Genomic DNA, 27,472 nt, shown 5'->3' on the forward strand with positions numbered 1-27,472 from the left:
CATCAGTCCTTCCAATGAATATTCAGGGTTGATTTCCTTTAGGACTGACTGGTTTGATCTCTTTGCAGTCCAGATGGGAATGCCAACTGGCAAATCATTTGTTCACCATTTCCTTCCCAGTTACATACAGAAAATTCTGCAATCATCTAAACAGGACACAAACTGGGCTACAAAATGCCTATACAGCATCCTGGAATTAGAAAATTCAGTCCTGGGGACTTCCCGACAGGCCAGTGGTTAAGCTTCATCTTTCAATGCAGGGAGTGTAGGTTCAATCCCTGGTCAGGGAAGTAAGACCCTACATGCCTTTCAGCCAAAAAACCAAAACATAAAACAGAAGTAATGTTGTAACAAATTCAACAAAAACTTAAAAAACAAACAAAGCAAGAAAATCCAGCCCTGATGGTAGTTTTTCTATTAATTCATTTTAAATAGCTCAAGTTTTAATCCAGCTTCTGCATTTTGAATCTGGAAGCAAAATTAATAAACTTCTCTCAAAGTCTGGGAACTAAGAATCAGAGTGTACTTTGCTATATCAGTTTTAGGCAAAAGAAAAAAAACTTTAGCATAGGAAGGGATGGTTTTGTGGTCTTTTATGCACTTTTTCACAATATAAGGGCTAAATAAATTATCATTTACATTATAAAATGTCAGTGTGTACACATGCACTTCTGTTTTAGCATATCCATATAGCCTGGCATATACATTACCTTCTTATGGAAGAATTAGAAGCAAGAATCTTTATTATCTTTTCATAGAAGGACTAAAGGACAAAGGGGAAGCAACTTTTCATACCTTTCTGTATTTGAGTTTTTTTGCTACAGGCAATTATTACTTTAATTTTGTTTTAAAAAATTAATTAGCAGATTATTTAGATGGAATATTTTAATTTTGGAATATTCAAATATTATGGAACATTTCAATTTTCTTTCTAGGTTTTGAATTTTAAATGTATTAATATTATCTAAAAGAATAAGAACAATTTTTAAAAATATCTTAATAACCACATTAAAGGCCAAAAACAAAAGTATAGAAAGTATCAGAAATTTATACAAATTTCTAAATTTTTCTGAGAATAAATTATTTTAGTTATTATGGAAAAAAATGGGATCAATAAATAATTTGAAAACTTATAATTTACAACTCTATAATAATGCTTTTGAGAAAGACTTCTTCAAAGAATAAGTTCTAAATAGATCTCTTTAACATATGCTAGAGATTTAAAAAAAAAATCCACACAATAAAGAACGGAACTTTATGCCTATTAAGTAATTGAATCCTACTATTTCAGTACTTGATACAAAGTACAATCACTTTCTAAGGTGATCATTCATATTTTACACTAAGCTCTGACATTTTCTACTTACTAGATACCTATACAAAGATATCTTTAGGTCAGGAAAAACACCTTTGGATACAAAATGTAGCTTAAGAGATGTTATATCAGTTCTGAGTTGTATAACTTTCTGACCCCAAATTATTGCTAGTTTTGGAACTACACCAAATATATAGTGTTACTAAGCTTGACCAGCTTTGGAATGAAAACATTAGAATCGCACAAATCCATATTTTAAATATTTTTTTAATGAAGGAAGTATAAATGGGAATACTTGGTAACTGTTATTCACTTATTGATTTGACAAATACTTATCAAGTACCTATCATTTTCATGAAAACATCCATCTTTTCCATTAAAAGAGTAAAATGCATGAATTCAAAGACACATACAAAAGTCCTTCTCAATAAAATCACAATCCAGCTTCTTTATTTTGCAGACAGGATGAGGTCATCTACTCAAGAAACTCCTCTTGTTACCTACCTCAATTTAACTCTTTAAAGTCAGAAACATAAAAACATTAAAATCAGAGTAAAGATAATTCTTCCCTCTATTCTATGTTCTTAAAATTAATTACATCATCTTCATAGTTTAATACAGAAGCTAAAGTAAAAGAGTCTAGTTAATTCATCTAAGAAGTTATCTTTAAACTATATATTTACAAATAAGATAAAGATACCAAATGTGTCCAGAATATAATTCTATCCTGATATTCATAAGCACAAGGCACTCATTGGTGAAAAAGATTGCTATCATTATTTTTATTCACATATAATCACAGATAATAATTTATCAAAATCCCTTGGCAACTCTGGAGGAATTCTTGAAAGGTGACTTTCTATATCATTTTAACATTAATGAAATATTATAAATGGTTTTTAAATCTTTATTTTTTAGTTCTTTCCCACCTTTAAAGCCTAAATCAAAGTAATCTTAAAAAAAAAATAGAGCCCAAGGAATAGACTCCACATAGGCAACAAATCTAATTTTTAATTCTTTCTGTTTGTTGCCTCTGAAATACATTTAAAAGTCAATTTAAAATAACTTTAATGTCAGTTAAAGGAATAACACCAATTGAAACACCTCACATATATATAAAATCACTAGATGATTCAAAATGGCACATTAAAAATGTGTAGCCTTTCATTGTGAAAAACGCCTAATTTTATAACAGCACCAGAGTCTGTATTCCTTTTACAAGCATTTTGTTACCATTTTTCATACACCATGATCATTATTAAGGATCCTGGGTAGTAGATAGGCTTAAGGTAAGAAAATAATTAAATGACACACTTTCCCAGGTTCCTACTAGCTTTAAATTCTGTGATAGGAAAGAAATACTAGATATAAGTTGCCCCATTGTTGTTCTGTATGATTTCATTATCATGAGCTGCCTAAAATTTACTTAACTCCTTTCTCCAGCCACCTACACTTAAAGGTGTATGTTTTCTTTTAGGGTCTCACTGTTCTACACTGAATGGACCCATTGCCACAATGAAGAAAATGCCCTCACATTCTTAAATGAACATATACTCTAGTCAGTACCAGCTCTGGCTACTGTAGTTCTGAATTTTAAGTAGCTAAGAAAACCATTTATAGCTTAGTAGTTCTATGGAACAATGTAATCAAGAACATGATAACCACATTTTCCTGGTATAAAACATGTCGATGTTGAAAGATACCATCTGTAACCACAACTTCACGGCAGTTTTCTGTCTTCTCTGTTATAACATGCTGTGTCCCTTCACCCTTCCATCCATACCTATCTGCGTGGCTGCTGAAAGATCCATGGCTTCTCCTGTTTCTTCTTCTTTTGTTTCAGCCCCTTCACTGACTTTCTCACTCTCCATCTCTGTTTCAACCGTTTCTCCTGTCTCACCTGGAAAATTAACCAAAGGGGATATTAAGAGATACTTATTTAGCATTAACAACCAAGTGCCTCACACCTGGTTTCCAACAGGGGCAGCTCTTGCTCTTTAAGTCTAAACAGTAGGTTTCTCCAGGGATGTCAAGAAAGGCAATCGCCCTGGGTCTCTGAGATCCTCAGAGGGCCGATGTCACTTACCGTTTCTGAGTCTTGGCACTCTCTTATATAAAATCAGGATGCGGAATTACCCAGAAAGGGATGGCAGAACATATTACAAATAGAAAGTTCAAAATATGTTTAGGGGTGTCCAGAAACTTGTCTTGTTTGGTCATTCTGGTGTTTAAAGAAAACAATCATCAAACTTTTAAAGATCTGAAACATTTAAAAGTCCAGGTATTGCACATACAAATGTTTCCCTAAGAAGTCAGTTCGGGCAGCACTGGCCCCTATGTTTTGAATGGAGCCAAGAAGCAGCTGCCTGTTTTGATAGGATTGTGCTCCTGTTCACCAAGGTCCCTGGGGCTCCCCACAACATTACATGTGCCCCTCAATTCACCCACTGCCATCACCCTAGGCCCCAAATACCTGGGTGTGCCAAGCCTGTATAACAAATATACGCTTTTACTTGCTTCTGCGTTCTGATTTTAGAGCACTTTTATACACCTTCATTAAAGCACTTACCTCAATAGATTGTGGTATTTTGTTTAAATTCTGCCTTCTCCCTACTAGACTGTGAGCCCCTTGAGAACAGGGACTATCCCTTACTCCTGCACTGGGCACCAAGCAAATGATTAGACACTCAAAAACTGCTGCATTAATGAGTGAAATAATTAAGAAATAGACTGATGAATGGTTCACTTCATTCTACTGTAAGGTGAAGTTAAAATTTACCAAAATGTAAATCCTGCCTCAGAAGAATTTTTTAATTGTAACTCCAATAAAGAACAGTATAGATTCCATTTTCTTTATACAGGTAATGTACATGTTTCAAAAATACCATTTGCTAAGACATAGTACATCTCTCGTCTTCTCATAAAGAGAAAAAGAGAAGAAGGACAAGGGGAGATTGACAGTAATTTCTAAGGATAAGATTGCAAAGATAAAATGACACTCTAAGAGGCATTATTCGTGTGTTCTTTCATTAAAAAGTCAGTTCTGGGCTTCCCTAGTGGTTCAGTGGTTAGGAGTCCCTCTTGCAATACAGGGAACACTGGTTTGATCCCCGATCTGGGAAGGTATCACATGCCATGGAGCAACTAAGCCCATGGGCCATAGCACTGAAGCCAACTCACCTAGAGTCAAGCAAAGCCACTACAGTGAGAGAAGCCTGCACACTGCAAGTATAGAGAGTAGCCTCCACTTGGCTGCAACTAGAGAAAGCCCACACACAACAAAGACCCAGTGCAACCAAAAATAAATAAATAAATAAAATTATATATTAAAAAAAGTCAGTTCCTCCACTGACCATTTTTACGCTGGATCCTCATACCATACATGGGGCCTGATGAAGAGTGAACTTGGAAAAATTCTGAAATTTTAACATTCCTTCAATATCCCATTTGATTTAACAATGAAACTAGGTTAAAAATCTAGATACTTTTCTAAAGACCATGTTTTAGAACACTTTTGCTGGAAAGCCAAGTTGCCTGTTGTTCAAGTCTGGAAGACTTTTTAGTTTGGATCACGGGAACTTCAACCACTGAGAGACTCCGGGGTGGGGGAGCTGTGTGTCAGCCTCCCCCACCCCCAAGATGATCTCTTATGGAGCACGTCTAAACAACCTGATCTGACAGCATGACTTTACCTTCAATGTGTTGGTCCTCTTCGTTAGTGTGAATTTTCCTGGCCATTTCCACCTTTGCCCCTGTCTCTAGAATTCCTGCCGGATGTTCCATGCTTTCAACTGCTCTTTCAGGTTGGATCTTCTCCATGTTCCCAGGACCTTCGGGAGCTTTATGGAGTGAATCAGCCTTTACAGCTGTCTCCACAGACTGACTTGCGTCCGACACTTCCGGTCCGCCATGCTCTCTGGGAACCGTCTCTCGAAGCTGGGGCTGCTCATCTTTCCCCAGCATTTCCTGAAGTCGCTTCTCTTCCTCGGCTCCCACAGACTGACTTCCATCCGACACTTCCGGTCCGCCATGCTCTCCGGGAATCGTCTCTCGAAGCTGAGACTGCTCATTTTCCCCCAGCGTCTCCTGAAGTTGCTTTTTGCCCTCGGCTCCCACAGACTGACTTCCGTCCGACACTTCCAGAGATGCATTCTCTTTGGGAACTGTTTCTAGAGGTTGGGACTGCTCATTTTCTCCAACTGTTTCTTGAAGTTGCTGCGGCTCCGCTGTTTCCACAGGCTGACTACCTTCCAGTATCTCCGGAGATTCTGTCTCCTTGGGAACTGTCTCTGGGAGTTGGGACTGTTCACCCTTTCCCCCAGCTTCTTGAGATCCTGGCTCTCTGGCTGCTTCCAGAGGAACTCTCTCAGCTGTTCCTAGAGGCGTCATCTCTCCGGCAGCTTGTGAATCCTCAGTACCTTCCACTGCTCCAGTAGAGTCCCTCTCTCCCGCTGTTATCAAAGGCTGATTCTCGGCTTCCGCTCCTAAAGGTTCAGTCTCAGCACTTCCTTTCAAAGGCGGAGCCTCTGTCACTGCTTCCACATCCTCTTCCTTTCCTTCTGCTCCTGGAGCACCATCTTTGCCACCTGGCTGAGGTGGCTCAGACCCCTTCAGTCCCTGCAGAGGCTGAGTTTCCTCTGTGGCTCCTGGTGGGTCTGCAGCCTCCTTTGCCAGGGGCTGTTCAGGGAGGGACTGAACACCATTAGCTGTGGACACGGCTGAGATCTTGAGCTTGTCTAATGGAGGAAGGCTTTCCTTTTGTACTTTGCCACACAAAGTAGATTCTCTTCCCAGTGCACGTGGTTTTGGCTGGACAAAGCAGGACTCACTTTCTTCTGTGGCTGAAAAATAGATATTTGAAGTTACTTTTTATTATTCATTTGAAAAGAAAAATACAAATAATTATTCAGTTTCTATCCTGAGAACGGAGAAGGCAATGGCACCCCACTCCAGTACTCTTGCCTGGAAAATCCCATGGATGGAGGAGCCTGGTAGGCTGCAGTCCATGGGGTCGCTAAGAGTCAGAGTCGATAAGAGTCAGACATGACTAAGTGACTTCACTTTCATTTTCATGCACTGGAGAAGGAAATGGCAACCCACTCCAGTGTTTTTGCCTGGAGAATCCCAGGGACGGGGGAGCCTGGTGGGCTGCTGTCTATGGGGTCTCACAGAGTCGGACACGACTGAAGCGACTTAGTAGCAGCAGCAGCATCCTGAGAAAGTGTATTGCTATCAAGAAGCAGGTTTAACAGTTCAAGAAAGTCTCGGGTAGAATCGAATACAGAGAGGCCATACCATGCCCTTAACACACCACAAGTCAAGTTTCTCTAGTGTTTTCAGCTCAAATACCTCATCTTAAACATGAAATCCTTCAAAATCACTTTCTTTTTCCCTGTTTGTTCCTTGTGTACCTGCTCATGGCTCCTGTCCCATATTCTAATTTAGTATATTTTGTTTCCTCATGCTCTTTCCTCTGTCCTGCCCTTTCTCTTCCTTAGGCTGAGTAGATTTCACAGCATAAGTAGTGGCCCTTGGGCTGGTAGAGAGGTCTTACTTTCCCGTTAAAGCAGAAGGACCATCCAAGACATAATATTAAAAAGCAGAGACATTACTTTGCTAACAAAGGTCTGTCTAGTCAAAGCTATGGTTTTTATAGCAGTCATGTATGGATGTGAGAGTTGGACTGTAAAGAAAACTGAGCGCTGAAGAATCGATGCTTTTGAACCATGGTGTTGGAGAAGATTCTTGAGAGTCCCTTGGACTGCAAGGAGATCCAACCAGTCAATCCTAAAGGAAATCAGACCTGAATATTCACTGGAAGGACTGATGTTGAAGCTGAAATTCCAATACTTTGGCCACCTGATGTAAAGAACCTATTCATTGGAAAATACCCTGATGCTAGGAAAGATTGAAGGTGGGAGGAGAAGGGGACGACAGAGGATGAGATGGTTGGATGGTGTTACCAACACAATGGACATGAGTTTGAGTAGGCTCCAGGAGTTGGTGATGGACAGGGAAGCCCGGTATGCCACAGTCCATGGGGTCGCAAAGAGTCAGACTTGACTGAGCGACTGAACTGGACTGAACTGAAAGCAGAATGGCCCTCAGTGAATGGAAAATGCCCCATGCCAGAGAAGCCCTACTATGTAAAGACCGAGATGTCTGGGAGAGAAAGTAGCAGGCACAGATCAGTCTGAGTTTCATTCATTTGGGGGGTCCCAGTTGGGAGAGAGCTCAAGAGAGAGCTGGGTAGAATGCATTTTTTTTCCTGCATTTCTGGCTCTTTCTCCAATTGTTCCCAAGTTCCTTGGGAACTTGGTTCCTAGTAGTCACGTCTGTAAAATGGCAGTGAATCTGTTTCTCCCATCTGTGTCATAGTTGCATGAGGCATCATATGACATTAAACAATGAAGGCAGAAATGTTCTCTCAACAGTTTAAGAAAGCAGCATGGCAACATGCTTACACCCTTTGACCCAGTGATCCTACTTCTGGAAATTCATCCTAAAAACAAAAATATCAGTAAAATGCTTTGGGGAAAATGTATCAGCCCAGTATTCTTTTGAATAGCAAAACTGGGGAAACAATTTAAAAGTCTAATAATTTAGGAGAAAGATCAATAATCCATTGGGTGGAATATTATTATGCCATGAAAAAGGGTGATTATGCTGACCATATGCTAAAATAAGATAATGATTATATAAGCTAAAAATCAGCACTTCCAGTTGGATTTTCAGATAAAATAATGCATAGCAAATGTGTTCTACCACAAGGTTTGTTTTGCAATTAAATGTTCAATAAGTTAGCTATCAATTTTATACATAGTACAATTACAACAGTGTTGATCACTGGAAGGGAGAAACAGAAGAAAAATAGAAAGGGAGATATTTGAAGAAAATAAACCAGCATGTTAAAATGGGCCTCTAGATGACATATTTCCTCTTCTAGCCTTTTTTCCCCAAAGAATATTTTTTCTTCTTTTCTCTCCTAGGTTAAACCTGACCTAAGTTATACAGGTACATAGTTTAAAGAGTTATCTGCTTATCTAATGTAAGTTACGATATAAAACTAAGACTCAGGTCTCCTCTCCGATTTCCCCTTCTCTAGGGTTAAATATTTTCATTCTTTTAGCTGTTTTTGGAGGGATTTTCCCCCCTATATTTCTAAGAGAATTGCTACTTCTTTGTTTTTTAGTTTGGCTATTTCAATTAATTCCCACTATGAAAAACATTTTTTCCCCTTGCCTCCATCAACATTCACCCTCTCAAATTACATTTCAATTCAGAAATTGCACATTAGTATTGATTTAAAATAGCAATCATGTTGTAATTTAGATTTTATCGATATTCAGTTATATGTACACATAATAAATATGTCTGCAATGAAGAACTGAGCCAGGTAGTCAGCTATTTGATTTTTTGTTTTTCCCTGAGTTAGTAACTGTCATGGTTCTTTACTTCCTTAGTTTATGTATTCTCATGAGTTCAATTCACTGCCAATTGTTTCTCTTTTTAATACATTTACTCACATCAAACAGTCTCCCAGCCTATCTCTGAGAATGTGTGTAGATCCCCCCATGGAGAGGGATTAGACATGAAGCTGGAAAAGCACAGTCTAGGGAGGATTTTGTGAGACACGGGGCACAGGCTGTGGGCCTGGGGGTCCATGGGACGAAGCTGGGAGGAGGGCTATCCTTCACTCCCCCTTCTCTGGCCTCATCATGCATGGAGTCTTCAAATTAACAGCACAGAAGGCAACTTAACAAAAGTGATTTCTCAGGTCTATAAAGACATTCGTTATGACAAGACAATTCATTTAGATGCCACACAAAGGATGTTTCAGTGATGGTTGCCTTAGGGAACTGACAAGGAAATGTACTATTATACTAATCACAAATGTCTTCCAAATTATATTTTCTGGGAAAACAGTTATTACAGTGATCAGCACTGTCAGTTAAATGAGACAAATGACTTTCAGCCAGAAGTGCCAGCTGTGGGTGCAACTCTAATGTCATCATTTTTCTAGAGCAGAAAGCCGTGGGGAAAAAAATGTGTTGACACACCCAAATCATAGCCACTCAGCTTCATGTTTTGAAACATATATTGTGCCATCAGGATTGTTGTTGAGTCACTAAGTCATGTGATTCTTTGTGACACCATGGACTTCAGCACACCAGGCTTCCCTGTCCCTCACTATCTCCCAGAGTTTACCCAAATTCATGTCCATTGAACAGCACCGAACAGCCAACCCACTGGAAAAGACCCTGATGCAGGGCAAGATTGAAGGCAAAAGGAGAAGAGGGAAGCAGAGGATGGGATGGTTGGAGCGCATCACTGATTCAATGGACATGAACTTGGGCTATCAGGATAAGTCAAGGTATTTTTTTCTCAAAAAAACAAATGCTTTGTGAAAATGTATTTATCCACAAATGGTGTCCAAGGAATCTATCAATTTCTTCCATAATTAGAATTTTTATGCCCATGGTCACAGCATGAATTTTCATTCTTATATACTTTTCCTAATCTTACTGTCAGACCTAAAGTAGGAAAATGTCCTTGACATATAATATTCTTATATTGCAACCTGAAAATAGTCAACCAAGCTGAGAAATATTACAAAAGAAGTCACTGTCTTGAATATTTTGGAGGGTAGCCCCCCAAAGCTAAAACATTTTCAAAATGATCACCGAAAATTAGAGAAAATGCTGGAAGTGTAGTGACACACTCATTTGGTAATTCATGTTGATTAACTGCACCCTGAATTTTGAAATAAATGTATTTTGGAGGTAATGACCTCTAGTGGTCATGTATGGATGTGAGAGTTGGACTATAAAGAAAGCTGAGCGCCGAAGAATTGATGCTTTTGAACTGTGGTGTTGTAGGAGACTCTTGAGAGTCCCTTGGACTGCAAGGAGATCCAACCAGTCCATCCTAAAGGAGATCAGTCCTGGGTGTTCATTGGAAGGACTGATGTTGAAGCTGAAACTCCAATACTTTGGCCACCTAATGCGAAGAGCTGACTCATTTGAAAAGACCCTGATGCTGGGAAAGATTGAGGGCAGGAAGAGAAGGGGACAACAGAGGATGAGATGGTTGGGTGGCATCACTGACTTGATGGACATGGGTTTGGGTAGACTCCGGGAGTTGGGTGATACACAGGGAGGCCTGGCGTGCTGCAGTTCATTGGGTTGCAAAGAGTCGGACATGACTGAGCGACTGAACTGAACTGAACTGAATCACTCAATAATTCTTTTTCCTACGTGGTAGAATAGAATAAGCTGCTCTAAAGGGAGCAGATATCTTATGACTCTGAAAATGGCACCTCTAATGCACTGGGTCTGAATCCTGGTTCTTCCACCTACTAGCTCTGCTCAGCCTCTTTGTGCCTCAGTTTCATCACCTGTAGAGTGGGAAGAGGGGCAGCTGAACTGTTGTGAGGATTACATGAGTTAACACCTGGAAAACCACCATCACAGTGACTGGTGCCCCCTGAGCATCAGTCAAGTTAGCCATCGTGAGCGTTACACTTCACGTGACAGCCGCAGCAAGGAAGAGGTCCTGGCGGACACAAAGAAAGGGAAGGCCGTTACATTCATCCTAATCCTACTACCTTTCTCTGAGCCTATTCAGAAAGGATGGAAGATCAGAGTAGATAAGTGAAAGGGTTGGAAAACAAATGCTTGTTTCAAACCAACTCTCAGAGAACACCACAAAAAAGACAATGGTGACCACCGCACTCCCTTTCTTATCCTTAGGAAGGTTTTTATCCCCAGCTGCTGATGAAGGACACGTTTTGGATCTATTCATCCTCCTTCCTCTTCAGCTGGAGCTGGGGGTTCCAGACTGTTCTGCTGTTAAGTGTGATCCTCACCCATCATTTACTTAACCATGCAATTCAAAGTCTCCGGACCTCAGTTTCCTTACGTGATCTTTGCCTTTCACGATTGTCAGGATAATTGATAATTCAGACAGGTTATATGTGTCATTACCCAACGTGGTACGAGACAAGAGAAGGTACTCAGTAAACAAGGGATGAAGCAAATGGCTCTGCAGGTTTCTCAGTGCGTGGGGGTGTCCTGCTGAAGGGGCAAGGGAGGCCTGAACCCCAGCCGTGTGCACTGCCAAGGGTGCAGCCCTCAGGGGTGGAAGGGCGGCTTTTCCTAATTTCATAAAGGTCCTCTGTGGGCTACTGATGGCCCTGGCCCTGTCAATCAATTAAAGATAATTCTGCAACAGGAAGAATGAACTGCAACATTAAAGAGCTCGGATAAACAGTCCCTTAACACTACAAAGCTATCACTGTTGACCTATAAAATTCTGTTGTTACCATGGTAAGTTTTAAATCAGATTGTTGACAGATAATGGAGTAGTATTCGCGTCAGCCATGATTTGACCGGACTTGACTAGTATCAATAAAAGCCAGTGTTAGCTTTTATATAAATGTGTCTGTGCTTAGTCGCTCAGTCGTGTCCGACTCTTTGAGACCCCATGGACTATACAGTCCATGGAATCCTCCAGGCCAGAATACTGGAGTGGGTAGCCTTTCCCTTCTCCAGGGGATCTTCCCTACCCATGAGTCGAACCCAGGTCTCCTGCATTGCAGGCAGATTCTTTACCAGCTGAGCTACAAGGGAAGCCCAAGAATACTGGAGTGTGTAGCCTATCCCTTCTCCAGCAGATCTTCCCGACCCAGGAATTGAACCAGGGTCTCCTGCATTGGAAAAGACTCTGATGCTGGGAGGGATTGGGGGCAGAAGGAAAAGGGGACGACAGAGGATGGGATGGCTGGATGGCATCACCGACTCGATGGACGTGAGTTTCAGTGAACTCCGGGAGATGGTGATGGACAGGGAGGCCTGGTGTGCTGTGATTCATGGGGTCGCAAAGAGTCGGACACAACTGAGCGACTGAACTGAACTGAACTCCTGCATTGCAGGTGGATTCTTTACCAACTGAGCTATATAAATAAATATGCTTCATTCTGTTTGCTGGCTTTGATTTCATTTATTGAAGTGCCTACTATATGCCAGCTCTGGGCTAAGCACAAGGGTTACAGCAGTTAACAAGGAAGACCTGGTCCTTGTCATCCTAGACTTCCCTGTCTGCAGGGAAATTCAAATAATATCCATTCCCTTATTAAGCACAACTTGGTACCTAGGCACAATCTCTTATGTAAGGATCTCCATGCTCCATCCACCTGGTTTTGTGAATCCCCAATATACCTCCTGGAGGTAGAAGGTTCTACACCTTTTGTTCACAAACAGGAGACATTCTATGCCTAATCTGTATTATTATGTAATAAATATTGTGGACAGATGCATTGTTTCCACATCCAAAGTTGTTTAAGGATATGTCTGTTTTCTGAACCCTACATTTTATCAAATCATACACTGCTCTGGGCGTAATTCTTTGGTGCTCATTATCTCTCTTGATTCTGTTGTAAGTTGATCCATGCACAAATTTGTTGTGACAGCTGAACTAACAGAACCTTTGTTGCAAGCACCGTTGTGATAGGCACACAAAGAAATTAAATACTAGGCAACATTACAGAAGGGATTAGAACCAGAGCTAACATACCTGAAATTCACATTATGGTGGAAGCTTTTCTACTCCGTTCGTTACTCTAATAAAAAATGAAGTTTCTACCCAGCAAGGAGAAAAACTTGAGGTCAATATTTCCCATTCCGTGGCCAGAATGTATCAACCATCCCAAAGATCTCACTGGATGGTCTGCTGAGTTTTCTAGAGAATCAGTGAACAGCGGGATCCTCATATTTTCCCTTGCTGCCACCATTTCTAGGTTCTGGTAGCTTCTGAGTTTTGGGAACCAGGGATGCAGCATGAATCCACTCTAAAGGAAGAGTCCAACTCGTGTTCTCATGTTCTGTCTTTGCTTTCTCCTCAATTCCATTCCATCATTTTTCCCCCATCCAACAAATTCTTGTGGAGCTAACAGTGGGGCTATACTCCATGTTTCTGCCCTTTTCCCTCATCAAAGTAGGTAAAGATACTGACCCTGTGTGCCATGGCACAAATGCTAATCCACAAGGGTATGTTCTATCAGTCAGTAGATATTTAAAAAGGCATTCATTTGGGGACTTCCCTGGTGGTCTGGTGGTAAGACTCAGTGCTCCCACTGCAGGGGGCCTAGGTTCCATCCCTGGTCAGGGAACTAGATCCCACATGCCACAACTAAGAGTTTACACGCAGAAACTAAAGATCCCACATGCGGTAACTAAAGATCCTGCATGCGGCAATGAAGATTGAAGATCTCGTGGGTCACAAGTAAGATCCAGCACAGACAACAAATAAATAAACACAAATTTTTAAAAAACGCACTCATTTTGAAGAGTTACATCCCACGTAACTGGAGTGTGAAACCATTAGCCAAAAAACCCTACAGAGGGCAAATAAAAGTCAGACAAACCACTCTTCATTTTTTAGTAGTACTACCGGAATTGACGTATCTAAAACTAGTTTTGACATCACAAGGTAAATGCGTTAAAGTCTGAAGGTAAATCTAACTTTGAAATTTAAGCACAGAGGAACAAGAACATGCAGTTGGAAAGATACTACTGGAATATTTGATAAGCACACATGGAGATGGGGCGGGGGGCTTCCGCCTAGGCTGACATTTAAGAGCTTCAGAGCCAGTCCTCAAGCCATGACGAATAGTCACCTCCTTCAGGTACGACTTTCCAGTTTCATTGTCTTTGGTTTCCTCTAGAATTCTATAAGATGAACTCTTATTTCAAAAAAGGTGTTGCATTAAACATCACATTAAAAAATATCAGCAGTAGTTGCACTTAAAAAGGCAAGTTTCATTGATTGATGGTCATTACTGGCACATGGGGATCCAATGTTTGGGCAGAAATGCAGTCTAAAAAAATCAAAGACATCTCAATGAACAAGGAAGAAGAGAGAAAAAGTGGAGATTATCTCTCTGATATTCACACACCATGACCCTTCACCAACCTAAATGGGTCGCACCCATGATGCTTTGCTTGGAACCAGAGTGGCTAACATTTACTGAGGCACTGTGCCTAGAGCTTTACAGGGACCATCTCATTCAACCTTCCCAACAACTCCACAAGGTAAGTCATTATTATCTCCATTATACAGCAGAGGAAATATGACAGTGAAAGACTAAGAACCTTTATCTAGGAAGGGCTCCCAGTTAGAGGCGGCAGAGCCTCAGATGTGAGCCCAAGGAAGTGGGATTCTGCCCGGAAGATTACGTGCTTTCAGGCAAACCATGGCCCCAGAACCTGTACCATCAGTGTTTCCTGGGAGGTTCTGGGGTTTTGTTTCAGTGCTGATTCGCAGGCCCGACCCCAGAACCACTGGCATTGCTGCCCAGCTTCAGACGTCGGGCCTGGTCTCTGTCCTCACGCTAGCATGTAATGGGCAGCACAGATGATGAGGTGAGTATACTAATTCAACAGTGAAGCAAGGGTCAGAGCTGGTCTAAGAGAGCTCCACACTGGGGAGCAAGACTTCCTTCCCTCAAGCTTCCTCATACCACAGAGCTGGGTGGGTTTGCTAAGCCTCCATCTCAGCTAGGTCAGGACAAAGAGGTCTTCTAATTTCTCATCTGAAATGAAAGTTTACACTTGCTGTGCCTTGCTCTCTAAGGGCAATGACCAAGGGGCTCCACTGACGCTCACAGTGGTGGCCAAACTCCCAGCTCAGCCACTGAGTCCATGTCTGACCTCATCAGGGTGTCAACCTGTGATGTACAAAGGCATCAGTGGCCAAGAGCAGGGGTCTGCACTCGAGAAGGAAGTATTCAGTTAGTGAGTCCATGGCTGGGATGGAATGCTTAAATTTTGCAACAGAGCAGTCAGTTACCTCAGATATCTGGACCTCAAGTCTGGGTGGTTAGCACATCCTGAGAGTGTCCAGTTCTAGAAAGAGCAGTGGGCAGACCAAGCAGGACTGTGAGCCCAGGCCTTTTAGCTGACTGCTGCTACTCATCTCTTGGGTTAGGGATCTCAGGCTAGGGATCCATATGCAATTCAGATGACCTTGCTGCCATGGTCAGTACTGATCATATTAAGGGAACTGAGGGGCTTTGTTTCCCAGAATGAAAAGTCACTTGTAAAAAAGCAGAAGTCTTCCTCTCCCCGGCCTAGGCACTTTTAGGCCAGACTGGGCTTCTGGCCCAGACACTTGAAACCTGAATTGAATGAGCTTCTCTTTTTAAGCAGAGCATTAAACAGGTTTGGACCTAGGAAGAAGCAGGTTGAAACAAGAATCATAGAAACAATTCAACTGGAAGATTTCAATAAGATTAGAGTATAAAACAAACATCTACTCTCCACCTCTTCAAGGCTCAGAGTCCCCAAAGAGTATCAGAGAAATTTAGGAGGCAGTGGTTAGTCATGTTGAGAACCCGTACCCCTGATATGATGTGATGAGAAGGGTCCTGTACCTCTGCTCTTTTCCTCCCCCAAACCCATAATCCCAGTTTATCAAAAGAAAAACATCAGAAAAGTATCAACTGAGGGACAGTATACAAAGTAGCTGACCAGACCACCTCAAAATTGTCAAGGTCATCAAAACGCCTGAGAAAATTTCCCAGTTAAGAGGAGTGTAAGGAGACATGACCATGACAACCAAATGCAATGCAGGCGATGGAACCCAGAACAGAAATAGGACATGAGAGAAAGATTAAGGAAATCTAAAAGTATGCATGCATGCTTATTCACTCAGTCATGTCCCACTCTTTGTGACCGCATCTGCCAGCCTCCTCTGTCCATGGGATTTCCCAGGCAAGAATACTGGAGTGGGTAGCCATTCCCTTCTCCAGGGATCTTCTCGACCCAAGGATTGAACTCGGGTCTCCTGCATTGCAGGCTGATTCTTTACTCTCTGAACCTCCTGGAAAGCCCCAATAAAGTATCAATTCAGTTCAGTTCAGTCGCTCAGTCGTGTCCGACTCTTTGCAACCCCAAGAATCACAGCACGCCAGGCCTCCCTGTCCATCACCAACTCCCGGAGTTCACTCAAACTCACGTCCATCGAGTCGGTGATGCCATCCAGCCATATCATCCTCTGTCATCATCCTCCTGCCCCCAATCCCTCCCAGCATCAGTCTTTTCCAATGAGTCAACTCTTCGCATGAGGTGGCCAAAGTACTGGAGTTTCAGCTTTAGCATCATTCCTTCCAAAGAACACCCAGGACTGATATCCTTTAGAATGGACTGGTTGGATCTCCTTGCAGTCCAAGGGACTCTCAAGAGTCTTCTCCAACACCACAGTTCAAAAGCATCAATTCTTCGGCGCTCAGCCTTCTTCACAGTCCAACTCTCACATCCATACATGACCACTGGAAAAACCATAGCCTTGACTAGATGGACCTTTGTTGGCAAAGTAATGTCTCTGCTTTTCAATATGCTATCTAGGTTGGTCATAACTTTCCTTACAAATAAAGTATAGACTTTGGTTAATAATAATGTATCAAGCTTGGTTCATTGTTTGTGACAAAGCCACCCTACCAATATAAGATGGGAATAATAGGGTGAAGTAGATGTGGAACTTTCTATATTACCTTCATAATTTTCCTGTAAATCTAAAACTATTCTAAAATCATCTGTTTTTTTAAAATTGTAGTAGCAAAACATAAAAGCAAGTAAAATAAGCTCTAGGAGCCTTAGAAAAACTGTTTCATAAAACTTTAGCCATCTGCATAACCATTTTTATGATTTTTTAATATTTTGGTACCATTAATGCTATTACTAACAGTATTTTTGACACTTTCCTTTAACAAATTTACCAGAAAGGAAAAAAAGGCCAGCAACTCAAAACATTTAGAGATCTAGAACTTGATCTTGAGGGGAAAAAAAAATCAAATTGTTATCTAGGAAAAGCAATAAAGAAAAATTGAGGTTTACTAAAATTGATATCAATGAGAAATCATCTTTATTAAGGACTTATTAGATGATATTCCAAGCCAGGGGTCAGAATTTTTTTTCTATAAAGGGACAGAGAGTAAATATTTTCAGCTTTGCCAGGCATGGGGACATTATTTGCATGTGTGTATGCTAAGTCACTTCAGTTGTGTCCGACTCTTTGAGACCCTATGGACTGTAGCCCAGCAGGCTCCTCTGTCCATGAGATTCTCCAGGCAAGAATATTGGAGTGGGTTGCCATACCCTCTTCCAGGGGATCTTCCCCTAGCAGGGATCAAACCCAAGACTCCAGCAGCTCCTGCATTGCAAGCAGATTCTTTACCACTGAGCCCCAAGGGTCTTTACTGCAACTACTCAACTGTGTCACCTGTCATCACAGTGAGAAAGCAGTCTTAGACGATGTGTAAATGAATGGGCATGTCTGTGTTCCAAAAAAACTTTATTTACAAAAAAATGTTGTGGGGGAACTTCCCTCTTGGTCCGGTGGCTAAGACTCCGCACTCCCAATTAGGGGCCTAGGTTTGGTCCCTGGTCTGGGGACTAGATCCCACATGCAACTAAGACCTGGTGCAGCTAAATAAATTTTTCTAACATAGGTGTTAAAATAAGAACAGGTAGTGGGCTGGTTTGGCCAACAGGCCACTTTGCCAACCCCTGCTACAGGCAATACTTAGACTACATTCCAGGTACATTATACATATTAATTCACTTATTCTTCAGAACAAATGAGGAAATAGGAGCCAATTGTTAATCCCTTTTTACAGATGACATCACTGAGGCATAAAAAGGTTGAGTGGCCCAGTGTCACACAACTAATAAATGACCCTCTGATACCCTGAACCAGATTTGAACCCAGTCTCACTTCAGACCCACATTTTAAATTGGAACTCTATACTATCTCTTAGTATGCTGAAATTTTCTCTCTCACGTGTGCCCTCCACTCTAAACCTCTTTCACACACACACACACACTAAGTTGCTCAGTCATGTCTGACTCTGCGACCCCATGGGTATAGTCCATGGAATTCTCTAGGTCAGAATACTGGAGTGGGTAGCCTTTTCCATCTTCCGGGGATCTTCCCAACCCAGGGATCGAACCCAGGTCTCCCACATTACAGGTGGATTCTTTGCCAGCTGAGCCACAAGGGAAGCCCAAGAATCCTGGAGTGGGTAGCCTATCCCTTCTCCAGGGGATCTTCCCCACCTAGGAATCAAACCGGCTATCAGGGAAGCCCCCAAAGGTGATCACAGCCTCTCATAAGTATCTAGTCTGTAGGGGCTACTCCGGGGCAAACAAAGGAAAAGGAAATTAGCCAAAAGAAACTATGGGGTTCCTATTAGTTTTAGGGAAATGAAAAAAGTTAGAATAAGTAGCGGGGGGAAAGTTCCTTATCATTACCGATGACAGTGAGAAGGAAGCGAGGAGAGCAACTGGGGAGGACATTGCAACTTAGGTCCTCACTGGGAAGACAAAAGGCAGGTGTTCTCCTCCGTAAGAAAAACCACTAGTGAAACTGACAGAGCAGTTGGAATGCCTAGCCCAGGGCTTCCCATCTCTTTGATGTCACGGCACACACGGAACACGGTATTTGTGCCGCACACAGAGCAGTGGAGGAAGCTACGCTGAGAGGGTTCGGGCCATCTGGACCCTGCCCTGCGGCCCGAGAGGCCGGGAGGAAGGCTGGCACACTGGATCCCACGCTCACAGGCTGGGAAGCGCTCATACACACAACACAGGGGACAAAGATATATTTCAATCACCAAAGACAGACCAGACCAGCATTAGCCAGGCAAGGCTGAGAAGGCAGACGAAGCAAGGTGGTCTGCCAAGAGTGGAACTCTCTCATCCTGCAGGGCCCTTTAGGACTACGTTTGAAAGAAAAGCTGCTTGTTGCGGAGAGCAGAAAGGGCTTTTTCACGGAGTGTGAAGACAAATACATTAGAGGCTTGTAAAAGTATGTCCTTGAAATGAGTGTCCTGGTGAAGGGAGCAGAAAATTAATTGATAGACAAATAAATAAATAAATACTTGATTTGATGGTACATCCTTATGCTTGTAAGGGAAGGAAGCAGATAGCCTTTCTTTCAGTGGACAGGAAGCAGGTCTATCACTGACCTCCCAGGGGCCTGGCATGGGGGGACCTGGAACAGCCACAACGGAGCTGGCCGAGGCAGAGAGCTCTGGTCATAGAAGAGGCTTGTTGAGCAGTCTCTTGACAGGAAGTCACCTTAGCCTACGACGTCAAGTTCATTTTGTACTTATCTGTCTTAGATAATGATAACTGGTGCTATCCTGATGTCCACTCTGAATTATACTTGCATGGCCATAGAGTAAAGAGTATGTAAATGAAATTTGACTTCCAGTGACCCGGAAAGTAGATAGATAGGGCAGATGTGTCACGATGCTTCTTACATCTTTTTATGTCTTGACTTTCCTACTTAATGTCCATTTGGACATGTCTCTTATCTAAATAGTCATGTATGAATGTGTCAGTTGGACCATAAAGAAAGCTGAGTGCCGAAGAATTGATGTTTTTGAACTGTGGTGTTGGAGAAGACTCTTGAGAGTCCCTTGGACTGCAAGGAGATCCAACCAGTCCATCCTAAAGGAGATCAGTCCTGAATATTCATTAGAAGGACTGATGCTGAAGCTGAAAACTCCAATACTTCGGCCACCTGATACGAAGAGCTGACTCATTTGAAAAGACCCTGATGCTGGGAAAGATTGAAGGCGGGAGGAGAAAGGGGACGACAGAGGATGAGATGGTTGGATGGCATCACCGACTCAATGGACATGAGTTTGGGTAAACTCCAGGAGTTGGTGATGGACAGGGAGGCCTGGCGTGCTGCAGCTCATGGGGTCGCAAGTGTCGGACACAACTGAGCAACTGAACTGAACTTATCTAAACAGACCTAATACAATCTGATGGTTTCAAAGCAAGTAAAATCATACAGATTTGAAAGTCAAAAAGTATTTGGTATGAATAAAGAGCATGTTATCGGGACTCAGGCGGGGTCTTTTGTCTTATTTGAAAAACCAGGCTGGAGGAGGGGCTGCAAGGAAGGTTGAGTGTGACATCTAAGAAAAGAGGGTCATCCCTCCCGGGTTGTCAGCATGCAGTCCGCACCTCACCAGAGCCCGGCCCGGTTACCCCGAGGACCCCAGAGCCCCGTGGGCCCTTCCTTGGGGAAGAAAATGGTGTCATCTGAACCTGACCCCATGGCACTGACTGCCCTTTTCTCCATCTCCCATGACCCCCCTTGTTTCTGAGCATGCTAGCAGTTCCTGGCTTATTTCACCCACTTTCATAAAGTGTAATGCCCATGGCATTTTAGCTATTTAAAATGATGTGAGGTTTTTTGATTTGGGTTTTGGGGAGGCTTCCCTCCCGATTGGGAGGGAAGGACATCCTTAAAGGACACAGCTCTGACATCCCAGAATGTACACAAAAGAATCAAGTCTAGGGCCAGAGGGCTATTCCCAAGGAAGGGTTTAAGGAATGTGAACAGTAACAGCTCCGAGGAAGTAAGGAAGCTTCTGAAGCCTCATGGTACTTTCCTGACACTAACACTCAATTGGAGAGTTACATTCGGATATTTCGCTTAAAAAAAACAAAATCATTACCTGGGCTACCTACATTTCTATACACTGGGATTCAAATCCTGGCCAAGTTCAATGTTTTATTTATCAGTTTTGGTAAGCCTTTCAAGTACTAGGTTTTTATTTTAAACTTGTTGTAAAACATTAACACAAAAGTGAAAGTGTACACATGAGCTGGGACGTGTGGCAACCTTGCAGAAGTATGATTTCAGAGAACACAAGAAAGCTTTGTTTTGCTGTGTTGGTCTTTTTCTGCATAACCTAGGAATCCCTTCACAACCCGACCCTGTCTTCTCAAGTCCACCTGGACCAACTTTACCTTCCAGTCTTTGTTATTCTGCCGGTCCTGATGCCTACCCTCCCTCTGCTTTTCTCAGTAGCACTCTCATCTCCCTGAATCCCCATCTCTGTCAGTCCATCCATTCACCCAGCCACCCCCTCGATGTGAACTGCATGTCTTCTATGTTGACGGCCACACGATGAGTTCTAGCAGAACTGGGCCTGGACCCGGATGGGACTGGAGTTTGTGAAAAGAACAAGATCCATCATTCACTAGCTCTGAGACCTTGGGCAAGTTACTTATCCTCCCCAGGCTGCAATTTTCTAGCTGAATTCGGTGAAACTAAGATTCTTACGAGGATTATATGAGAATACAGGCTCAAGTATCTGGAACCAAGTGGGTGCTCCTACTTCGTCTCCTGATTTCTGCTCCATGCCCATGTTTTGATGCAACTATACTAAATGTCAAAAGCCTTCAATTTTAGAAAAAGATGTGTTGGTGATGAGAGTGTCATTTGGTACAACCCTTATGAAGGCATTTAGGTAGTTAGCTCTCAAAATTATAAATGTGCTTGCCCTTTGACCTAGTAATGCCACTTTTTGGGAAATGGTCTTACAGTTACGCTTGTGCACTTTCAAAATGATGTATGTGTAAAGGAATTCACTGCAGCCTCATTTGCTGGAAACAAATCAAATGTGCCTCACTGGGGGTTTGGTTAAATAAATTACACAGTGGATTCTTAACCAAGGGTAAAAAAAAGAGAAAGAAGTTCTCTATATTACAAAGAGATTATAGAAAGAGCTCCATATTTTTAGGTGAAAGAAATTAAGTGAAGAATAATAGTGGGTATAATACACCACATTTTATGAATAAAGATGGGAGAGGGAAATAATATTTGAAATGTATAAAGAAACTTTGGGAGAATATATCCAAAAAAAAACCTAATAAAAATTTTTATCCATAGATGTGATTGTATTGAGCAGATGGTGAGGCTGGGGTGGGAGGTGGACTTTTCACTGTGTGCATTTTTCAGATGTTTTCAGTTTTATGACTATTCCATTACAATTAGCTGTATGTAATCAGCCCACCCAAAGACTTACCAAGCATGCTATGTCAAGCTCTAGAGGCAACACAAAGACATACAAGACTCAGTCCAGAGACTCTGCACTTGAACCAAAGAAATCCCATTTATATAATACTCGTATGCAAGAAAAGCCTCTAAAACTTACTTTAATGTTAATGATTTTTGTTCTTCAATTACAGAGGAGAAGTGTTCAGGACTGAAATATCACTGTGTGAAAATACTGGTTGATAACTAAAGGTATTTCTGCTACACAAAGGTCAATTCACATAACTGTGAAATTCAAGCCTCATCCTATTTATTATCTAGACAGTGGACTCCAAGCAGCTAGTGAGAGTTCAGATAAGAACAAACACATGATTACAGCTGTCAGTGGAAATGTACACATGAACCTAGCGATGAATTCGTCAATAATTACCACCTATTTACTCTGTCCACATCAGTGTTTTGGAGAAGGAAATGGCAACCCACTCCAGTGTTCTTGCCTGGAGAATCCCAGGGATGGAGGAGCCTGGTGGGCTGCCGTGTATGGGGTCGCACAGAGCTGGACACGACTGAAGCGACTTAGCAGCAGCAGCATTGGTGTTTAAGCTATAAAACTTCTGGAAGAAGTCTGCAAGAAATGGGTGGCATTTTTATCAGGAAAGAGTGGGACAGTAATTACACTGAGAAGCAGAGGGCTGGCAGCATGGAGAGGAAGGTTCGATGCCAAAGGCCTGGAAACTTTTGAGTTCCATTAACGCCTATGAAGTCATCAAAATCTTTGTGTTCAGATTCATAAGCTCCAGGGGCACTGAAGAGAACAAAAATTGTTCTAATATGTAGAACATGCTTCCATGAACACAAGAAATTCCAAACTCAATCTGTCTAGTTGTCCTTTTGGAAAGAAAAGCTTCTTTTCTCATCCTTTTCAGGGCATTCAAAATCTATGTGTGATGACTACCACGTAAGTAGTAGTAGTGTTCTGCACTTTGAGTAGCATTGGGTAATTATTTACATCAGAGCCAGTCTCCACACTGCCCCTCCAACCCCGTCCCCTCCCCCACCAACCATCTCTTCCTAGTGAGTCATCTTTGGGGGTGATGAAAAGCAGCTCAGGGGGAATTGTTATGTCATGCATCACAGCAAACATCTCCATGTGATCAACAGAATGGGTTATTCCTATTTAGCCTAACAGCTACCTAACCAGCAGTAACTATCTGATTCACTGGCGCCCAGAAAATAAGTGCCTCCATATTCAGTGTTACAGAATTATTGAGCTATAAGTGATCTCAGAGGTAATCTAGTCCAACCCATTATTTTATGATTCTTCTGCTTCCAGGTTAATACTACCTTATATATAATAGTTCTTAAACCAGTTACAGAAAATTGTTAAGCAGAACTATCCAAACACAGATACGGTCTGCAGCCGATTTTATACGTTTTAGCTTTAACTCCGGAGAAGGCAATGGCACCCCACTCCAGTACTCTTGCCTGGAAAATCCCATGAACGGAGGAGCCAGGTAGGCTGCAGTCCATGGGGTCTCAAAGAGTTGGACACGACTGAGTGACTTCACTTTCACTTTTCACTTTCATGCATTGGAGAAGGAAATGGCAACCCACTCCAGTGTTCTTGCCTGGAGAATCCCAGGGATGGGGGAGCCTGGTGGACTGCCATCTATGGGGTCGAACAGAGTCGGACACAACTGAAGCGACTTAGCAGCAGCAGCTTCCCTGGTGGCTCAGACAATAAAGAATGTGCTGCAACGTAGGAGACCCAAGTTCAATCCCTGGGTCAGGAAGATCCCCCTGGAGAAGGGAATGGCTTCCCACTCCAGTATTCTTGCCTGGCGAATTTCATGGACAGAGGAGCCTGGTGGGCTACAGTCCGTGGGGTCACAAAGAGTCAGACACGACTGAGAAACTAACACACCCACACAGCTTTAACTCATAATATTGTGAATTTTAAAAGAATCTCTTACAATATGAAGATTATCTGTATCTCTATGGGAGGCCACTGCAAACTTCTCTATATCGATGTAGCTGCTGAAAATACCTCTAAGGCTACATGTCCTCCAAATATTCCTAGTTTAAACTTGGAAGCAAATATAACTTCATATTTCACTGATTCTTATTTAGGGATAAATATTTTACTCATGCTAGTATACTAGGTGAATATTATATTTATTACATATTTCATTTAGGGATTATAATAAACTATTATAATATTCAATTTACATAGTTAGATACTCGATTATACTTTCCTGTGTTTCTTTTGTTGTTTGCACAGTGAATGACCATACACCTAATGGGGCTCCAGAACAATGTGAGACAAAAAGAGGTTTAAATCAAGTTGTCACAAACAGATTTAAGGAGGAAGAGAACAGATAAGAAGTCAAATTATGGAATCAGAGTACCTGAGTTCAAAGCTCAGCTCTGACTCTCAAGGAGCCCCACAGGTTTGGCAAATTACTCTTCTCTGTAAAATGGGAACAATCATAAAACTTAGTCAAAGCATTGTTATAAGGATTAAATGTAATCATTCAACAATCATGTGCCAAGCATTGTTAAGCACTGGGGGTACAGTGAGTAAATGCATGTGCCGGACATTTAATAAACTTGGACTATTTTAATCTAAAAGCAAACACACACAGGCTTCGGGTTGTATACAGAATTTAAAGAAGTTTTGAGCTACAGAAATACGAATGAATTATTTATGGGGCCTCCAAGTCCATGGAGTTGAAAAGCTGATGAACATACAATAGTATCTAATTACAAGGGAATACTGTCTGAGGATCAGATGCAAAATACACCTGTCGATTGATTCAATATGTGCATCAAGCAATTTATTAATTTTCTATGCTCAAAACCTGGTTTTTTGTCAGTTGTTTTAACATTTCTTTCAGAACAACATCCGTGAAAACTTAAAATTCCAATGAAAGCATGAACAAAAAAAATGAAACAGCATGACTCATGTGGATAGTTATTTATATTGGTGATAAAATGTTTATTAAAACAAGGTTATTCATTATTTTTTAAGAGGATTAAAAAACCCTTCCAGCCACTGAACATTTTGCCCCTCCCCAAGAGTAACATTCCCTACCAGTTTTTATCAGTTAAAAAATCTACAATGATGATTTAGTGCTCTGCTTTTTAAATTCCTAGGATATCTGGGGGCACGGCTGGGGGATAAGAGAAACCAAAGTAATACAGTATATCTTCCTGAAGCATCAGTTTTTCATACTAAAACCAACAAGGACTGATCATGGAACAGAATGCAAAAAAACAGAATCCATCTGATTTCATAAAACATCAAAGAAATTATTTCCTGCCCTGGCCTCCAGAGAGCAGGTTTTGGGGACAGAGGCGTTCATCATTTTTAGGAGAAAGGTCAGCAAGCCCTGTACATTAGAAATGGATTTCTTCCATCTCTTCACATTGTTGTCAGTTCACCAGGGGTTTGGAATCACTTTTATACAGGGCTTTAAATATTTGGCCTACTTCCACATTTCTATTGCTTTCTGTTGTCTACGAAATTAAAAATAAATTATCACACACCACAAAAATGACTGTAACACGGCCTATTTCTGACTAGACACAGTGTCTGAGCTTTGAAACACCATTCTTGAAAAGCCTGAGCGCTCCCTACTACAAAATCAGAAAGACATGTTATTGGAATAACACAAGGTGCTAAAAGAAAACTTGTGAGAAGGAATTAGCCAGAGTGTAGAATTTCTCATAAAGTTAGCTTTGAAGAAGACTGTAAATTAACCTGAAGGAATGTGCTTAACCTTCAGAGCTTTGTTCAAAGCAACAGCCACTCAAAATCTAAGAAGTGAAGCTGCTATAAAACCCAGCTATTCTCTGGTTCATTCATGTTTCATTCTTTTCACAGCACTTATCACGGTCAGAAACTATGGCAATCACCTGTTCAACTTGTCTGATGTTCGTCTTCCTCCCCACCCCCATCCCAGACCCCAGGAATAGGGTCTTTGCATCTTCAGCACCTAGCCAAGCACCTGGCTATTGTATAGAGACAGAAGCGTGTGGTGCATTTCCACGTAAGTTTCAGTGAGGACCACTTTTCATCACACTCGTATTCACTGAGAAATACTTAAGCCAAGGATGGTGGACAGTGCATCTGACCTCTTTAAAAATTCAGGAACCTGTGCGCTGAGTATATGCTCATCTGCACAGTAATCTGAAATCTTGTACGCTGAAGGACAAGAAATTCTGCATCTGTTTAACAGAGCGCGGTGGCTGACCGCGTTAGGGACTTAAGGCCAACTCCCCGCGCTGCCATGGGCAGCGGGGTCTCTCCACTCCTGGGCTCCCTCCCGCGTGGGGCACCGTGGGCGGCGGAGCGCACCAGGACCGCCGCATCCTGGGCCACGGCAGCGCCGCTCCGGGTCTCACTCGCATCCTTAGGGAGGAGCCGCCCCCTGCCCGGCCGGGTGGGCACGAGTCACACCCGTCGGACCCCGGGGAAGCGAACCCACCCAAGCCCCAGGGCGCGGGCGGGGTGGCGGTGGGGCCGGGTCCCCTGCTCACCGCTGCGAAGCCTGTTGCCGTCGCCGGCCTTGTTGAGGGCGCTGCTGGAGCAGCCCATCGCGGGCAGGAGGACGCCCGGAGGGCGAGCGCGGCGACCGCGCGGGCTGGGGACCCTGAGCCGGGATCCCGCGCGAAACGCTCAGGCGGCACAAGTTCCTTCAACTCCGAGCGGCCAGCTCCGGCGCTTACAGAGCGCAAGCGCGCAGCGGAGCTCTGGGTGGGAGCGAGCACCGCTGCGTGGGAGGGCCCGCACCGCTGGGTGGGGGCGCGCACCTGGAGAGGGAAGCGAGCCGCTCGTTGGGAGAAGGTGCCAGGGAGGGGACAGCGGGGACGCAGAAGAGGACAAAGACAAGAAAGGAGCCAGGTAGGGCGAAGGTGGAGAAGGTGGTAAAGGCAGAGAGGAAAGTTGCCTAGGAAGCAGGGATAAAGATGCTGAGTTTTGGGAGAGGGGGCGAAGGGCTTGGGAGGGATCACGTCTGAGTCATCCCTAAATAGCTGGGGAGGGGAGGAGGCGATGGTGGCCAGTGGCTATTGATTGGTGACTGGATTTGTGATGACAGGCTTCTTACATAACTTCAGGACTGTTACCACGAGGAAGTTTAACGTTGAGAAGATACTATTTAATCCACTCCTTATTCAACTGTGGTCAAGTGTCCAACCCAGGACTTAGTTGTTCAGTCGCTCGGTCCTGTCGGACTCTGTGACCCCATGGACTGCGGCTTGCCAGGGTTCCCTGTCCCCTGTCCTTCACTACAC

General features: G+C 42.7%; 1 protein-coding gene across 2 annotated transcripts; it reads right to left on the reverse strand.

The window, feature by feature from the left end:
• Window positions 1-27,184, reverse strand: ERICH5 (glutamate rich 5). Of its 2 annotated transcripts, XM_027561470.1 has the most exons (4): window positions 26,717-27,184; window positions 5,008-6,156; window positions 3,099-3,215; window positions 1-306 (listed from the first exon to the last, which is right to left on the reverse strand). In XM_027561470.1, exons 1-4 carry the CDS (start codon window positions 26,772-26,774, stop codon window positions 299-301), a joined length of 1,332 nt encoding a protein of 443 aa, XP_027417271.1. In that variant the 5' UTR covers window positions 26,775-27,184; the 3' UTR covers window positions 1-298. The 2 variants fall into 2 exon arrangements, with proteins under 2 accessions (XP_027417271.1, XP_027417270.1); XM_027561469.1 differs by lacking the exon at window positions 1-306 and having other exon boundaries at window positions 1,563-3,215; window positions 26,717-27,183.
• Window positions 27,185-27,472: the final 288 nt, after the last annotated feature.

This window comes from Bos indicus x Bos taurus, chromosome 14 (genome assembly GCF_003369695.1).
Source record: "Bos indicus x Bos taurus breed Angus x Brahman F1 hybrid chromosome 14, Bos_hybrid_MaternalHap_v2.0, whole genome shotgun sequence".
Taxonomy (NCBI): domain Eukaryota; kingdom Metazoa; phylum Chordata; class Mammalia; order Artiodactyla; family Bovidae; genus Bos; species Bos indicus x Bos taurus.

Coding starts and splice junctions, on each gene's coding strand:
- ERICH5 (XM_027561469.1), bottom strand. CDS start 26,774: ATGGGCTGCTCCAGCAGCGCCCTCAACAAGGCCGGCGACGGCAACAGG. Junction 6,157..26,716: donor CGGCAACAGGCTTCGCAGCG/GTGAGCAGGGGA, acceptor TCTATTTTTCAG/CCACAGAAGAAAGTGAGTCC. Junction 3,216..5,007: donor AGAGGACCAACACATTGAAG/GTAAAGTCATGC, acceptor TTAATTTTCCAG/GTGAGACAGGAGAAACGGTT.